This window comes from Bufo gargarizans, chromosome 5 (assembly GCF_014858855.1).
Source record: "Bufo gargarizans isolate SCDJY-AF-19 chromosome 5, ASM1485885v1, whole genome shotgun sequence".
Lineage (NCBI taxonomy): Eukaryota > Metazoa > Chordata > Amphibia > Anura > Bufonidae > Bufo > Bufo gargarizans.
In genome coordinates this window covers 400336687-400355345 of record NC_058084.1, presented here as the reverse complement: position 1 = coordinate 400355345, position 18659 = coordinate 400336687, and the positions used below count along the sequence as shown (strand labels likewise).

Sequence of the window (18659 nt, the reverse complement as noted above, 5' to 3'; positions counted from 1 at the left end):
CTCAGGGGGGACAGTCTGTCAGACTTTAACCGCTTCTGCACCAAATATAGGCTTTAAACTTCTAGGTAATCTGTGCTTGACGCTGCATGGACGTTCCTGGACGTGTTCGCAGAGTTGGCATTGGCAGACTAAACATGCAGCTGCAGCCAGGCTCTCCATAGAGGAGGCAGAGGCAGATTTTTTTTTACTATCCCTGCCTTCCCCATCGCTGTAAACAACTCACACAATGGCGGTGGTCCATCTCCCGACACCCCCGTTGATTAGCTATTTGAAGAGACCATTTGCTGAAGTGAGATAACCCCTTTAAGACCTTGAAGGGTCACATTGCCGAAGTGCATCGCAGTCCTGTTCAATTGAATGGAACTGGACTGCAATACCAAGCAAAGCCACTATACTGTGATGAGGCGGTAGTGTACACCAGAATGCCCAGCATCTTCAAACAGCTGATTGTGGCGGGTGACAAGTGCCTGACCCCACCCATCAAATATTAATGCCCTATTCTGAGGATAGTTCATCAATATCCTACGCCCAGAAAACCCTTTTAAGCCCTTCCCAATATCCACTGTAACAGTACGGCAGAATTCAGGTCTTTAAAGATGGCACCCGCTCCGTAGCGCAGCAGACACCTAGGGGCTAATGTCTGCGATTTGCGATAATGCCGATTGCAGACATTAAACCTCTCAGACGCCATGGTCAAATGTGACCACGTCTTCTAAAAGTACTTCCCAGCAGGAATTATTTCCCGTGGCTGAGGTCAGGGAAGGCGTTTCATAGTAGTAATAGGCCGAAGCCTGCACAAGGCTTCTCGGCCTATTACTGGTATATTCCAATACAGGCCTGCAGGTGGCAGAACTGCATTGAAATAAACAGTTTTTCGAATTCTGTAATGGATATAATTCCTTTACCTAATACAAATGGCAGTCTAATAATTGCATGTTCGGGTTCCCTTTGGGGTCTTAAAAAAATAAAAATAAAGTTTAAAAAAATGCTAAATTCAAATCACCCCTGTTCCCCTAAATTAAACTAAACATGAACAATTTTATATAAATGTGGTATCGTTCTAATCGTACTGACCCAGAGGATTTTACGACATAGTAACTGCCATAAAAACAAAACCCATAAAACTTTTCCACCCCGAAGGCAGGGAGTAAAAAACGCAAAAATTGAAAATTGCCACGTTAGGAAGGGGTTAAGTATAGAATCTAGACTTTTGTTGTGATGTTAAAGGGATCTGAAAAGTAAGGTTGTCTTAAACTGAGAATCCAAAGTTCCTGTTTGTGGATCCTCTTTCTGTATTGTTGTGTATTGTACATCCCGCATGGCTGCTTCCTTGTGTCTAAGGGAATTGTATTTCTCTTTTTAGTCCTTTATGGATGATGTCATTACTTTCTGACACATTGCACTTGACACCACGTCTGCAGCATCTGCATTTGGTTATCTATATGTTCTCTTCCCTGCATTTATAAGGCTACTTTCACACTTGCGTTTGGTGCGGACCCATCTTGTATCTGCACAGACGGATCTGCACCCATAATGCAAACGCTTGTATCCGTTCATAACGTATACGTTTGCATTATTCATAAAAAAAAAAAAGTCTAAGTCAAAACGGATCTGTCTTGACTTACATTGAAAGTCAATGGGGGACGGATTCCCTTTCAATTGCACCATATTGTGTCAGTGAAAAATTGATCCGTCCCCATTGACTTACATTGTAAGTCAGGACGGATCTGTTTGGCTCCGCATTGTCAGACGGTCATCAAAACGCTGCAAGCTGCGTTTTAGTGACCGTCTAAAAAACGCAACGGAGACCATACGCAGCCAAATGTATGCATTCTGAACGGATCATTATCCATTCGGAATGCATTGGGGCTGAACTCATCCGTTTTGGGCCGCTTGTGAGAGCCCTGAAACGGATCCCACAACGGACCCAGAAACGCTGGTGTGAAAGTAGCCTAAACTGCAGAAAACCCAAGCTGTCAACGAGTGATTCAGGTCCATGTATCCTGTTACATCTGAAAGCACAGAAGTATTGTGATATATGGTGTAATGTGTACAATTTTACTGTCATCATGTATTTAATTGTTGGAAATAAGAGGTGCCATAGGTGGACTGGGTGGTCGTACCTTACCAAGGATGGTGTCCATGTTGTAATCAGTAGGTTGCTAGAACAACAGTGGAATCTGTTTAGGTCCTTGAGGAATAAAATCTGAGTTTGTTACGTAAAACCATGAACTCTCTATTGTTTTATCAATGACTCATATGCAGGCAGAGGAGACAAGTCCAGGCGAGTGGAGCAGAAGCTACCGGTAAATGTGCACTGATAGCATCTAGCTTCCATTCACTTTCCCTCTTCTTTCATTACTTCTGCACAACCCTCATGTCATTCTCCAGCTGCTATGGAACTATGGGGGAACGTACCACCCTTGTGCAGCACAGAAATGGCATACAAAATACGAAAAGTCACTTTATCAGGCAAAAAGGAATGGGATGGCTTGTAATTACACCTACTCGATGCTGTTCTGTTGACGGCGAGCAGGTAAACAATGAAGGGAAGGTTGCGCACGCACAGAGCGCGGCCTTCTCTTCAACCAGCTGATTGGTGGGGGTCTCGGGTGTGGGACCCCCGACGATCTGATATTTGGGATAGTGTTGAGTGAATCAAAGTATCGGAATTTAACTTCCATCTGAATTTCTGGAAAAATTAAATTTGCCACAGATCCGGGTTTCCTCATGCTTGGTGGTAACAAATCGATTTCCCCTGAAATGTCGGTTAAAAAAAAACAAAAAACATATCTCATCCATTTGTGCACAAAGAATACCTGCCACGGCCATCTTAGTTGAAAATACAGCGTGAAATCTCACGTGCAGTGACGTATGATGTCACCACGTCAGATTTTGCGCGGTATCTTCAAGCAAGATGGCTTCGCGCACAAATGAACTAGGTGAGTGTTTTTAAAGCCCTCATTTTTAATCTCCGATACCGCGATCAGCGATGAACGACGCATCTGAGGGGTACAATGACGGGGGTTCATGACAGCCGTTCCCCGTCATTGTGCCTGCTACATAGAATGAAATGCGCTTCGTGAGTAATTATTTGTGAAATTCGACAAAGCAGCCAAATATAATTTTTCATAACTTCGCTCATCTTTATTGATGACTTATCCTGAGGATGTTATCAATATTAAAATGCCGAGGATAGGCCGTCTTTTAAAAAAGGCTTTTTTTTCTATAAAGGTTTTTCCAGTAATTAGATATTGATCTTCTATCCTCAAAGTAGGTCATCAATATCAAATTGGTGGGGGTCCAATAGCCCACATGCCCACTGGTCAGCTGTGTCAGGCTATGGAAGGCTCCGTCCACTGTGTAGTTTCCAATGGCGGCATACCCCAGCTCCTAACCACTTGAGCTGCAGCACCCCAACACAGCCACTAAACAGTGGACTGAACCTTCTGCTTCCAGCTCTGTCAGCTGTATAGTTTGCAGCACCAGCAGCTATCCAAAACAGCTAATAAGTGGGGGTGCGGGATGTCCAGCCCCCTACGATCTGGTAATGGTGACCTATCCTGAAGATACACCATCAGTATCTAATTACTGGGAATGTGTTTTATATTCCTGCTGATGTTCTGAAATGTAGTTCCTGAAAGTAATAGTGTATACCTACCTTTACCTGTTCTCAATAGCTATGGTGGAGAAAGCACAGTTATCGTATGGCATCAAAGACAGATATTCCTGTAGGCACATTGGCAGTGGCATAAAGGCAGCTCTGCTGGGAGGGTGCACTTCAGCCTCAGTGATCAGTTATAGACTACTCCTGAGCACAGTATGGCAGTATTATGAGGTCATCATTTGGGTTCTGTATTACTTGGACCTAATTTCAGATTCACTTTGTGTCTTTCTTTACGTAAAGCGGACTTGTCACCTCTCTGACGAGTTCTGATTTTCCTGTTATTTCTCCCTAAAGTGTCTGAATAAATTGATAACTGGTTGATACAAGTTGAAGGAAGGGGTGTCCCTACATTATCCAGTCAGTGCCAGCAGTGATCGTCTATGTAGGAGCACACCCCCTTGTTAGCTTATTCGTAAAGGGAACCTGTCCTTGGGATTTTGTGTATAGAGCTGAGGACATGGGTTGCTAGCTGGCCCCTATTTGATACATATGCAAATTAACCTGAGATGAGTCCTGTCCCTGACTCATCTCACGTACAGGACTCATCTCAGGTTAATTTGCATATGTATCAAATCGTTTTTTTTTTTACACAATAAAAGCACACAGAGCTATGGGGCCTGGGTATTGCGGATGTGCTAGTGGGCATCTAGCAACCCATGTCCTCAGCTCTATACACAAAATCCCAAGGACAGGTTCCCTTTAACTTTCTAACAGAGGAACGGCACAAAATAGAATTATGAGAACACATTAGAATTGTAGTATCACGGGGGATGCAAGTGATTACTAAAACAGACAAGTCAGGAGAGGGGACTGGTAGGTTTGTAGGTTTTGTGGCTGCGTGCACCTGCCATGGACTGTGTGTTCCGTCAGCCCTCAGTTTCTTTAGCCAACGAGTAGATTTTAGATCACAATGAATTCTTGGCACACCAATGTTTTATGATTCACTCTATAGAGCGGTCACTCACGGACTGGTCCTTTAGATCAGTGTTTCCCAACCAGTGTGCCTCCAGCTGTTGCAAAACTACAACTCCCAGCATGCCTGGACACCCTTTGGCTGTGCAGGCATGCTGGGAGTTGTAGTTTTGCAACAGCTGGAGGCACACTGGTTGGGAAACACTGCTTTAGATCTCCCCTGAATGATTTATGATGGGAATAAATCTGTCTGAGGAGAGGGCTGGCTGTATAGTTAGGATCCAGGTGAGAGCCAGCTCCGTACTGGCAGCATGCTTGTTCCCGCTCCGAACGTTTTCCTAATTGCATTTTCCATCCTCATCTAATTTGTGCATCTGGCTGTACAGTTTGTAAACCTCTAGAAAATCTGGCTGGTGTATGTCCCCTAGTGGATCATCAAATTATGTACGATATTTAGGTCAGGAGCAGTACATCATCTGTATGGATATTTCTTTGCCAAAATAACGTGTGTCCCAGGACCCCAGTTTAGTGGGTGAGACTTTGTATTATACATCCAGAGAGCCTGGCATCATGAGGTGTATGATCTATGGATCTGCCTGTATTTATGTGCACAGGGCAAGTGTTCCCTGTATATGGAAATGATGTTTTTAGAACCATTGCAGTCTATGGTTGTATTTACAGAGCCTTTTTTTTAACTGGCCGTGAATAATGGCAGTGGAAAAAAAATAAAAAATAGGACATATAACATTTTGTTTGTTTTCATGGACCTCCCGCCCCATACAATTCAAAGGGGCTGTTTTTCAGAAAGGCAGCCATGAAAAAACGTCTGTTAAAAATGGACTACTTTGCCCATTGCTACCAGTCGTGTGAATGTACCCAAAGGCTGCCATACATACATAAAGAGCAATGGTTATACCACGAACATGCATCATAGAGGGGGAACCCCGCTCAGGACCCCACTCTATTAGCCAGAGCAGGGAGCAGCCTGCTGAAATCCATACTCCCCGTCCTACCTGCCCACCTCTTAGTTCCGGCTCCTAATGTCTCTTCATAGGACTTCCGGTCCCTGTCTGTCAACTCCTGCATGAAGAGGATCACATGTTCCACTGCAGCCAGTGACTGGCCTCAGTGGTGACGTGCTCCCAAGCAGCACATCATTGCTGGGTCACGTTCCGCTTGGGGACACGTCACAACTATGGCCAGTCATTGGCTGCAGCAACGCACGTGACCCTATCCATGTGGAGGTTGACAGACGGTAACTAGAAGTCCAGTAAAGAGAGTCCGGGAGCTGAATTTGAGTGGCAGGGAGTGGGTGAGTATGGATTTATCCACAGGCAATGCTGTCTGGGGGGGCGGGGGGGGGGTGGCAAATAAATCCTGGACCACCCCTTTAAAATTTCTCACAATTTGGCATTCAAATGTTCTGAATTGAGAGGTGTCCATAGATGTTTAACCCAGTAGTAGTGTTGAGCGAACTTGTGTTTTAAGTTCTCCGTTTAAAGTTCGGGTTATGGAACGATCCCGTTATGGATTCCGCTACCACAGACCATAACGGAATTTGGAATCCATAACGTGATTCTTCGATAACCTGGAGGCAGAACTTAAAGGGAACCTGTCACCGGGATTTTGGGTATAGACCTGAGGACATGAGTTGCTAGATTGCCGCTAGCACATCCGCAATACCCAGTCCCCATAGCTCTGTGTGCTTTTATTGTGTATAAAAAACGCTTTGATACATATGCAAATTAACCCGAGATGAGTCAGAGCTTGGGAAAATATGACTCTTCTCTGGTCACACAAGTAAGATATGACGCTTTTATGTTAATTTGCATATGTATCAAATCGTTTTTTTTTTACAGTCTGCCAGAATGGGAGTTGCTGGTACTCCGCAGCTCTTCATTCTGGAACATAGAGGTTGTCCCGAGCGACAGAGGTCTCACTGTGATGTCCATCTTCCCCTAATAGAGACTTCATGAGACAAGTCCTAAAAAATTGTTAAAGGCTTTGTGCAGTCATGGAAGTGAAGATTATTGCACCAGGACCTAAATTGTGACGGGATCAGAATTATTTTCATATCTATGGCCACCATTACGAGGTCAAGAGAGTTGATCTTTCAGTACATACCTGAGACATACTGTATATATACGTAGACTGACAGAGTTATAATCCCATGCACCAGCCTCGGCATATTGTCGATAAATCTAGCCTATAGTGATAGAACGTGTGTATGTCCAGCAATAGACAAGATAAAAAGTAAGTTCAAGGGGTTGGCCCATCTGAGACATTGATGTATTATCACTAGGATAGGCCATCATCGCGCGTCGTAGCCGAGCGAATGGTGTGGTGAGCAGAGGGTGGCTGCGCATGAGCGGTGTGCTCTCCATTCACTTCAGGGACCCTGTTCTGCAGGTAGGAAGTACCTATCTGATATTGATGGCAAATTCTAGCGATATGTCATCAATGTCTGAAATGGGCCAACCCCTTTAAGAGAAGGGAACATTGTGTTTTTAGATTCACAGTAATCAATAGATGTCGAATCAATAGATGTCAATAGATGTCAAACTATTCACGTCAACGCGACAAGTTTCACTTAAATTCCCTCCATACTTTTATTTCAACACATCTGAGTGCGCTATTGTTAGTCCAACATGTTCTGCTTGTTATATTCTAGCCATCTGTTACTTTTCACACCTCTACAGATTACTGCTGAAAAAGAAAAGATTGCATGGAAAAAAGCAGCCTTGGTGAAGATCCAAGCTATCAATTCTGAGGGATCTTTTCTGAAAACTTTATGTTGTGCCATTTCTCTGTTATTCCTCCTAGAAATTCGTAAATAAATTGGCATCTTGGTGTTACCAGTTTGGGTGGGGGTTGTCTCTAAATACTCTGACATTGTCCAATTTCTTCTCAGGGGGTTCGGCATCCGGTTGTAGAATTGGAGGAGGACTGGTTGCCACCACTTGCCGAGCTTAGGCCTAACTACAATAGATGGTAATGATGTGATTCTGCCTACGATATGCCATCATGGCTGAGCAGCCTGATGGAAAACTCACCAATATATAGTATATTCAAGTGCCAGAGAGTGTAGTGCGTAGTGAGGGGCGGCCCCTCACCCCATAGGCAGCTCTCCAAGTGGTTGCAACCAGTCCTGCTTGCGTTCTAGGACAGGTTGCTGGCGGACATTTTAACCCATTCCCGGAGAACCCATTAAAGGGAGGTTTAATATATTGATCTATTTCTATAAGGGTGCCTTCTGAAAATGTCTGCGACTAAAATCCGTTCCATTTATCTCAATGAAGCTTGCAGAAATCTATGTGCTTGCTGCCAGAACAGCCCCACATAAATGGAACCGATTTGCAGTCGCAGAAATATTCTGCAACAAAATCTGCCTCATGTGAAGACACCCAAAATGCTCTTGTTTTTCTGATCTTTCCCTTGAAATGTTGCTATAGTTAAAACATAAGGCAGGTTATCTGAAAAGTGACAAAGGTTGGCTGTGTCGCATTTAGATACTTATTTACTGTAATGCGATGGGGTATTTCCTTTTACTGTAATCGTTGGTGGTGTCCTTGGCCCTCGTATACAGACTTGTGACTTATCTGCAGGAAAAAGACGCCAGTCTGCAGTTTGTTCTGGACTGCTAGTGTGTGCTAGTCAGTCCCTTAAAAGAAGTGCCATATTGCCAGTGTCAGCAGTTGGTCTTATTCAAGTCTCATTTATTCTCAGATCCAAAATGGATCTACTGATTAATTTCATAATACATCTTTACAGGGATCAGAGCTTTGTTATTTTGATACAGAGCACCAAAAACATAGCTCTCCAGTGGAATATTTGGCTTTTCTACTCACCCACCCGCAGCTCTGGTCTCTTCACTTTCTATGTCTGGACAGCAGCTCATCACATGATAAAGTCAAGCACATGCATGTCCCAGCAGTGTGTTAGAATGATGTCAACACAGTAGGCCACTTGTGTTGTCTTCCCTATTTGCTTCCTGGTGCTTGCTACCTTTAGGCACACGCTCTCTTCTTGGATGTTAAAGGGCCAATAAGTACACTGGGTAATCTGTTCCTGGCCAATTGGAGCATTCCTTGGGGTATTTAGGATGCCTTCCTCTTCACTATGATAAGTTGCCTGATCATGTTCCTAGCTTATCTAGCTCTGCAAAACTGTGCTATTATGTTGTTCTGATCCCCCATGCCTGACCTCTGCCTGTGTCCTGACCTGTGCCTGATTAACATATTACGTTATATAAGTTCACACTTCAGTTATTTCCATCAGTTATTGGGAGCCAAAACCAGGTGCGGGTCAAAAACACAGAACAGGTGAATATCTTTTCAATACACCTTATCTCTGAGTAGCCTCTACCCCTTTGGCTCACAAAAACTGATGGAAATAACTGACCAAATAACTGATATGTGAACTGGGCCTTACTCTGTGCCACCTGCCCTAACTTTTTGGCCGATTACCATTTTGCACAATCAGTATAATTTTTTTTACTGTTTTGAAAAGCATAGTTGACTATGCTTTCAATAAAAGGTCATCCCGCCAATAGAAAATGTATACCGTATCGTGTAAGTTTTCTTTACACTGCGACTCAATAGCAGACCTATGCACATGTATAGTCATACAACTGCAGTTGTCTAGGACATGTTTGGTGGCATATGCACAATGATAAATATTAGAATTAAAAATGTGCTCACTTTACCAGAGCGAAAATTACAACACCACCAGTATCTGCACTCGCTGGGGTGTTTGTTACATTAACCAAATAATTCCACACATTTTAAAAATAAGATATCATGGACTAAACCTCGACACAACTCAAGATAACATGCAAAATTCACACACTGGCCCTGAACAGAGTAGTGTGAACTGAGTCTTGAAGGGGTTGTTCACCCCCAGGGTTGCCTTTCTGGCAGACTTTCCAAAATATCTGGACCTGTATAGGGAATCATACTTATCTAATCCCTGCTACTGGGTTCTGGCTCCTTCATTCTCTCACCGCTGCTGCAGATCTCAGGTCTCCTTGTGTCAATGTCCACGTTGAAGCCGGCCACTTGGCCACTGCATCCAGTGACTTGCCACAGTTTTATTGCATTCATATAAAAATCTATACACTTGATAAACACAAATAATATAGAAATACCACCAACTGGGTCAGGCAAGGAGATCTGCTTCATACTAATAATGCACATAAAACAGTTAACAGCAGCTAAGAACAATAAAATAAATAAAAAAGAACAATCAAATGCATCTTGTTTTATGTTCCGTTATATTCCAATGTTTCTGGACAGAAAATGAATTTCAGCATCAAATGGCACACACGCGTTTCTGGCACAACAGGGCTGTGCATTGTTTTCAGCCTGGATCACTCAGGGGAAATTTTCGGCATCCATTTGGCTGATGTGGAACAAGACAGACTGTACATGTTGGTCTTCGGCAAAGTTCCATCAAAACTGTACATTCTGCTCTTTTCAAACTGTACTCATAAAAAGGACCATTATATTTATATTTCTTATTTTGGCAATAACGGAGCACAAACTGTACAAGAATAAAAATAGTCCCTCAGAAAAGGGGAATTAGAGCACCAGCTAAATGCTCATATTCTTGTGTGGTAAATAAAAGTGCGTAAAGTATTTTCTTATTTGTAAACTACAATGTGTATCTCAAAAATGAGATGATCCACCTTGAATAAAAAAAAAAAATGAAATAAATAATAAACAAAATAAACATCATAACAAATGATACAAAGGAAAAAATTTGGAATAGTTAGCAGAGGCGCTTGTTTCCAGAAACTTTGTCATCTGTGAACATATGTGTGAAACTAGTGCATATAAGAACACACACAAACAGCAGGACCTGTGAAGAGGAACTATACTTACCTGCTGCCCACCAATCAGTTCCGGCTCCATTGGTCCCAGGCTGTCGTCACTGCACTTTCAGTCCCCCCATGTAAACTTCCTGCACAGATGGGGTCATGTGTGCCTCTGCAGGCAGTCACTGGCTTCAGCAATAACGTGTCCCCAGGCAGCACATGACCACCAGCAGTGATGTGATGACCTGCGACACGTAACTGTTGAGGCTAGTCATTGGCTGTAGTGGTACACGTGACCCTGTCCATGGAGGAAGTTTACATGCAGGTACAGGAAGTGCAGTGAAAACAGCTGAAACCAAGCGCCAGAGAGCAGGTAAGTTTAGATCTCTTCACACATCCTACTGAGTGGGGAAGGGGTTAAAAAAATACAGTAAATCGTGGACAACCCCCTTAAGGTTAGAAGGATACTGCAACTGCAGTGTCACAGTGTTCTTTATACATGAGCCCTCCTGTCCCATCTTGAGAATGAGGCCACCTAGGCCAACCATATAATATGTGGTTACATGGAGACCATAAGAGCAGAAGAAACTGCTCTGGATCATAAATGAGGTTCCCGAGTGGGAGACTGCCCTCTATGATGTCCAGATACCCTAATAGGATGGAAGAAACATTACTAATGATCTCTAAATAGCAAAAAATAGTCCAGAGAGCAGAATCTAGAAGACGCAACTCTAGAGCTGTCCTCACCTTCTCAAATGATAGAGCTCTCACTATTATTACAGACTTCCTGACTGGACATTTCCCACTCTATGTTGCATATCCTTGCACTTTCCATTTCTTTTCACCTGTGACTTTTGAATGTTTCTCCTGCCCATGATGCAACCAAACTACTTGTGCATGCCCTGACCATATCCTAGTTCAAATGCTGTATAGTGGCCATAGTCATTAGATCAAATTTGGTTTTGGCTGATGATCTAATGTGTATGGGGTCTCCTTAACTGGGGGGATGGATGTAACGGAAAGTAAAGATGAGGAAAGTTGGATTTCAGCATGCCTGATTTTTTTTGTTGTTCTTGCATTGGCGTTGCCTGCTGCCAGATGCTGCTGCTTGTGTGTATGAGTTGGGAGAGATAGTTGTCAGATGAACAAACGATAATCAGATGCCATTTGTTGTGTACGGCCATACTGACTTCTGCGGCCTACAATCAGATGTCCTGGCCTGCAGGGTTTGAAGAAAAGCGACAATACATGAAGCAATAATGGGGTCCGGATTAGTTGTCAGACATGTTGGTAAGAGACTTCATACAATATAAAGGAATCTATTTGTATAGGAGATTTTTGTATTATATTCTACACTATAACCTCCCCATTCCATTATAATGAAACTATATGACTTTGCTGGTAACCTCCTGGCACTAAAGATTTCTTGCTTTTTTTCCCCACAGGTTGCGTGTACTCTGCCAAGACGATATCCTTTGGAATGCGGTCTTGATATCATCTTAAACATGAGTAAGTGTTGATGTCACAAAGACTTTAATATCACATTTGAATCTAAGAATTGATGTTCACTCCATGACTTGTTCCTTGCATTACAGTATTTTTATATTTTAATGGTAGTGGAACATGGCGGAAGAAGTCATACGTTTAAGGAGGTTGTCTGCTTTTTTACTACTGATGACCTATCCTTAGGAAAGGTCATCAATATCTGATCGGAGGGGGTCCAACTCCCGGCGCCCCTGCCGATCAGCAGTTTGAAGAGTAGGCAACGCTCATATGATTGATGCCTTCTTTGCTCTGTTTATCTGCTGGAAGCAGAAACTACAGTGGTGAGCAGTGTAATTACAAGTATTGCGTCCCCATTCACTTCTATAGGACAGCTCCTTCCTATTCACTTGAACAGACAGAGCCGTCCCATAGAAGTGAATGGGGACGCCATACTTGTAATTGGTCTGCTCACCACTGCAATTGCTGCTGGGAGCAGGAAATGCAGCTGCCTTCTCTTATAACGGCTGATCGGCAGGGGTGCCAGGAGTTGGCTCCCCACCTATCTGATATTAATGACCTATTTTGAGAATAGGTCATCAATAGTAAAAAGAGGACAATCCCTTTAAACAGCATTAGGCTGCTTTTAGGCCTGCAGCTATCGTCTATTTTTATAATCGAGTATTCTATCTCCCCCCCCAGTGCCGTCAGCTGTCCCCCCCCAGTGCCGTCAGCTGTCCCCCCCAGTGCCGTCAGCTGTCCCCCTAGTGCCGTCAGCTGTCCCCCCTAGTGCCGTCAGCTGTCCTCCCTAGTGCCGTCAGCTGTCCCCCCCCCTAGTGCCGTCAGCTGTCCCCCCTAGTGCCGTCAGCTGTCCCCCCTAGTGCCGTCAGCTGTCCCCCCTAGTGCCGTCAGCTGTCCCCCCCAGTGCCGTCAGCTGTCCCCCCCAGTGCCGTCAGCTGTCCCCCCCAGTGCCGTCAGCTGTCCCCCCCAGTGCCGTCAGCTGTCCCCCCCAGTGCCGTCAGCTGTCCCCCCCAGTGCCGTCAGCTGTCCCCCCCAGTGCCGTCAGCTGTCCCCCCCAGTGCCGTCAGCTGTCCCCCCAGTGCCGTCAGCTGTCCCCCCCCAGTGCCGTCAGCTGTCCCCCCCAGTGCCGTCAGCTGTCCCCCCCAGTGCCGTCAGCTGTCCCGTCCCCCCCAGTGCCGTCAGCTGTCCCGTCCCCCCCAGTGCCGTCAGCTGTCCCGTCCCCCCCAGTGCCGTCAGCTGCTTCCCCCCCAGTGCCGTCAGCTGCTTCCCCCCCAGTGCCGTCAGCTGCTTCCCCCCCAGTGCCGTCAGCTGCTTCCCCCCCCCAGTGCCATCAGCTGCTTCCCCCCCCCCAGTGCCATCAGCTGCTTCCCCCCCCCCAGTGCCATCAGCTGCTTCCCCCCCCCCAGTGCCATCAGCTGCTTCCCCCCCCCAGTGCCATCAGCTGCTTCCCCCCCCCAGTGCCATCAGCTGCTTCCCCCCCCCAGTGCCATCAGCTGCTTCCCCCCCCCCAGTGCCATCAGCTGCTTCCCCCCCAGTGCCATCAGCTGCTTCCCCCCCCAGTGCCATCAGCTGCTCCCCCCCCCAGTGCCATCAGCTGCTTCCCCCCCAGTGCCATCAGCTGCTTCCCCTCTCAGTGCCATCAGCTGCCCCCCCCCAGTGCCATCAGCTGTCCCCCCCCAGTGCCATCAGCTGTCCCCCGTCCCCCCCCAGAGCACTTCACTCCCGGTCTGTGGTCACATGACACAAACAAATTTTTGGGGGTTGAATTACTCGATTCAGTCGAGTAATTGTTTCAGCCCTAGCTGCTTTCACGCAGTCAGTGTTTTGGTCAGTGATTTCCATCAGTTATTTTGAGCCAAAACCAGCACTGGAGCCTCCACAGACATAAGGTATAATGAAAAGATTTACACCTGTTCTGTGTTTTTGACCGACGCTAGGTTTTGGCTCACAATCACTGATGAAAATCACTGACCAAACACTGACTGTGTAAAGGAGCCTACCCTGTCACTTCAGGAGACAAAGCCATGAGGCACAAGGGTCATCTTGCATCAGTGTGTGCTTGTTCTGAAGACTGTTTTCGTATAAATATCAGTTGCCTTTGAGGTATTGACGGGACATTCTTATTTTCCATAGATATAACTGTGCTTTTTGCTATTGCTGTCACATGCAGATGTTTTGGACCTTGAGTAAGGAGGTAATAGGGATGGCAGGGGAGAGAGAAACACGCTCGCCCTTTTGTCTAGACAATTATGTTGTAAATTTGGTTGATTGCAGTCATGGATTGCACAAACGTGGATGGATTGCGCAATAGTCACAACTCCAATAAAAGAAGAGTTCAAGAAGAGATGTTTAGTACTAGTGTTGAGCCAAGCGAGCTTTGGAGGCTTCATCTGAGGTACTAGTCGGAATCGAAGCCGAGTTTAGTTTCAAGTTTTAAAGTGATTTTCCACTTTAAAAATAAACTACCAAAGTTTTTCAGCAAAGTCACTCGCGATTTCATGAATAACTTACTTCAGCTCATTGGAGACCATACATTCTAATACTGTACAGAGATGAATCTCCGTACAATATTATTCTGAAGCTCGCTAAACGCTATTCAGTACCCATAAACTGTTGGATATTATTGCTGCCCAACTACAGTGCTGTCCTCAGTCCATGACTTGGTAAATAGGGTTCACTATGAAGTGTGATCAAGAGTAATAAGATATGCACATGTCTAGTATCCAAGTGGGATGACTGTGGACAGAGAGGCTGCATGGTGTGTGAAGAGGTTCTTCGGGCTGTAATATTGATGGTCTGTTACCTGGTGCCCCTGAGATGCATGGGTACCTCTCCTTCACTGCAGTACCTGACAATGATGCTATTCTTTTCCATGTGGTCGTTTCTTGTACTTGGATGGAGCCGAGCCACAAAAACATGGACGTCTACTGTGACAGTTACTGCAGTAAAAGGGGAAGTGTCGTAACCTCTCCAATCTGCTGACTGCAGTCAGACCACTACATATCACACATTTTCTTGAGCGATCACTGCGCACAAGACATATACGAGCAATGTAAAAGATCATTCGCACATAGAGATAAATAGGTCACTCTTCTGTTTCCACACCTCCTTGACGTCTTAATGGAGAATGACCTTGCACTTGTATGCAAGGTTGTATCTAAAGGCTAATAGGCTTTGGTGCAGAAGTTGTTTTTAGGACTCCCTCACCACCACCGCTTCCGAAAACAAGACCAAAATCTTACCCTGGCGAAATCGGTGAGAACAAGAATTTGACTCTTTCCCTCACTCCCATAGACCTTGAATGGAGTGGCAGGGAGCATGCCTGGCCCCTGCTTCATTCAAGCTCTTGTGGTTGTGCAGTCAGAAAGAACGGAGAGCTCGGAAACCCCTGTATTAGTGATCAGGGGGTTCCGAGTGGTAGGGCCCTAAGAGATCACATATTTATCCCTTTTCTTCTAGATAGATGATAAATATCGCTCGTTCTTTCACAATCTTTCAGCACGCTTAAAAATCATCATTTGTCGGCAGCAGATCAATCTGTCTAATCACGATCTTCTGCCGGCAAGCAATGATTCAGTATGGGGACGAGCGCTGGCATTATTGGAGGAAATTGCTGCATATAATAGCAGTGGTCTCCTCCGCTAGCGAGCAGGCGATTGTCAGGAAAGAACGGCACCTTCCTGACAATCGCCTGCAAAATCTGCAGGTCTTTTACAGCCCTTCCATGGGTCATGGCATTGTGTACACCTAGATCTCCTGCTGGATCTTTTTATGACTTCTGGGTGTTCTGGTTATGGGTCACTCTCTTATGGATATACAGTCATGTGAAAAAATTAGGACACCCTTTGAAAGCATGTGGTTTTTTGTAACATTTTTAATAAAAGGTTATTTCATCTCCGTTTCAACAATACAGAGAGATTAAAGTAATCCGACTAAACAAAGAAAACTGAAGAAAAGTCTTTTCAAGATCTTCTGTAAATGTCATTCTACAAAAATGCCTATTCTAACTGAGGAAAAAGATAGGACACCCTTGCCCCTAATAGCGAGTGTTACCTCCTTTGGCTGAAATAACTGCAGTGAGACGGTTCTTGTAGCCATCTACCAGTCTTCGACATCGGTCTGAGGAAATTTTACCCCACTCCTCAATGCAGAACTTTTTCAGCTGTGAGATGTTTGAGGGGTTTCTTGCACGTACAGCCCTTTTCAAGTCACCCCACAGCATCTCAATGGGATTCAAATCTGGACTTTGACTTGGCCATTCCAGGACTCTCCATTTCTTCTTTTTCAGCCAATCTTTGGTTGATTTACTAGTATGTTTTGGGTCATTGTCATGTTGCATGGTCCAGTTCCGCTTCAGCTTTAATTTTCTAACTGATGGTCTCACATGTTCTTCAAGCACCTTCTGATACACAGTAGAATTCATCGTGGATTCTATGATGGTGAGCTGACCAGGTCCTGCTGCAGCAAAGCAGCCCCAAACCATGACACTTCCACCTCCATGCTTCACAGTTGGTATGAGGTTCTTTTCTTGGAATGCTGTGTTTGGTTTACGCCAAACATGTCCTCTGCTGTTGTGTCCAAATAATTCAATTTTGGACTCATCTGTCCAAAGAACATTATTCCAGAAGTCCTGGTCTTTGTCAACTTTATCTCTGGCAAATGTCAGTCTGGCCTCAATGTTTCTCTTGGAAAGCAAAGGTTTCCTCCTTGCACACCTCCCATGCAAGTTAAACTTGTACAGTCTCTTTCTGATTGTAGAGGCATGTACTTCTACATCAACAGTAGCCAGAGCCTGCTGTAGTTCTCGAGATGACACTTTAGGGTTTTTGGAGACCTCTTTTAGCATCTTGCGGTCTGCTCTTGGGGTGAACTTGCTGGGGCGACCAGTCCTGGGCATGTTGGCAGTTGTTTTGAAAGCCCTCCACTTGTAGACTATCTTCCGGACAGTGGAATGGCTGATTTCAAAATCTTTTGAGATCTTTTTAAATCCCTTCCCAGACTCATAGGCTGCTACAATCTTTTTTCTGAAGTCCTCTGACAGCTCTTTTGCTCTCACCATGGTGCTCACTCTCACTTCAACAGTCAGGAGCACACCAAACTAAATGTCTGAGGTTTAAATAGGGCAAGCCTCATTCAACATGCAGAGTAACGATCTACTAATTATGTGCACCTGGTGTGATATACCTGTGTGAGATCTGAGCCAATTTAAGAGGGAATACATGTGAGGGTGTCCTATCTTTTTCCTCAGTTAGAATAGGCATTTTTGTAGAATGACATTTACAGAAGATCTTGAAAAGACTTTTCTTCAGTTTTCTTTGTTTAGTTGGATTACTTTAATCTCTCTGTATTGTTGAAACGGAGATGAAATAACCTTTTATTAAAAATGTTACAAAAAACCACATGCTTTCAAAGGGTGTCCTAATTTTTTCACATGACTGTATCTAGTGTTTACTATGCAGCGTTTTCAGGCTGATGACAAAGCTGTTTCTGTTTGCACAACAGTAGTGCAGCCTGGAGCATAGTTTGGGTTTCTGCGAGTGCGCACCAACGCCAAATAAGTAAAAACCTATAGGCCTAACTAGAGGCAGAAGCTTGATTTCTGTTCTGGAGTTACCCAAAAAGCTGTATAAGAGAATGCACTTGAAAAGTATAAGAGAACTGTTAGAGACTATCCATGTGGAGTATCTGCCTCTGATGGTGGGCACTTGACATCTCCTCTGTCACACAGTAGCCTGAAGAATATATAATTCAAATAATTTAATTCTGCTCCTGACTGTGGGGTCAGGAGCAAACACCAAGGCGGAGGAGGTGAAAGCAGATCCCCTTCCTATAGCCTTGGCCCTCCTCCTCAGTCTACACAGTATTGACAGATTTGTTAGCTGGTTGGTGGGCTGGGTAAGTGTATGCCGCAGTCCCCATAGCGCCAAACAGCTTCTCTTCAATAGTAGCGGCTTACCCGTAGTTCTGCATCGCCAGGTCTCTGTGACTCATCAATGGAGTTACTGCCCAGTAAATGTTAGTGTGGTGAGGAGTCGACTGCGATGTTACTACTTGTGTGCTTAGAACGAGTCCTAGCAGTCAGACCTGCACCAATCACATTTTTATGGAATGTCTATTTGTTTGACATTTATCTTGGAATAGAATAAAAGCGATGAAAAATTTGACTTTTGGCATTAGTTTCAATACATTCTCTATTTTTGGCCAGAACCAACAAAGAAGGTCACTTTAAGACAGATCTGTTTTCTATCATTTTTTATGTGTTTACCACTGACTTTGATAATACCAGTTCGGCAAGCATTCCCCCTAGGTGTGGAACTGGTCTAATGCAAACGATTGTACTTTCATTTACTATTAACAGTTAATGAGTAAATGTCTCTTTTAGGAAGAGGGTATATAAGTCAGTTCTTAGCAACTGCTGCCTCTAATGTCACCAGTAAGGTAGCTATACTATAAGCCAATTGACCTTTTAAACAGGCCCTGAGACATGACTTGGATAATAACTAAGCCAGCGTCTCATCTGCAGACAGCTGTTTTGAGGTGGTTGCCCCTCATAAGTACAAAGCAGAGAGTACTGGCCTAAATAAGGGCTCTTTCACATCTGCGTTCTTTTCTTCCGGCATAGAGTTCCGTCGTCGGGGCTCTATGCCGGAAGAATACTGATCAGGATTATCCTAATGCATTCTGAATGGACAGTCCGTCCTTCAGGATGCATCAGGATGTCTTCCATTCCGGAACGGAACGTTTTTTGGCCGCAGCAAATAG

The 18659-nt window shown here is 44.6% G+C and overlaps 1 protein-coding gene across 2 annotated transcripts in view; it reads left to right on the top strand.

The window, feature by feature from the left end:
- LOC122937994 (mitogen-activated protein kinase kinase kinase 2-like) overlaps window positions 1-18659 on the top strand; it is a 119755-nt gene that overhangs the window by 31910 nt on the left and 69186 nt on the right. For both annotated transcript variants that reach the window (XM_044293241.1, XM_044293240.1), the window contains exon 2: window positions 11840-11903. In XM_044293241.1, the coding sequence (XP_044149176.1) occupies window positions 11840-11903 (64 nt within the window). The remainder of the gene's footprint in view (window positions 1-11839; window positions 11904-18659) is intronic.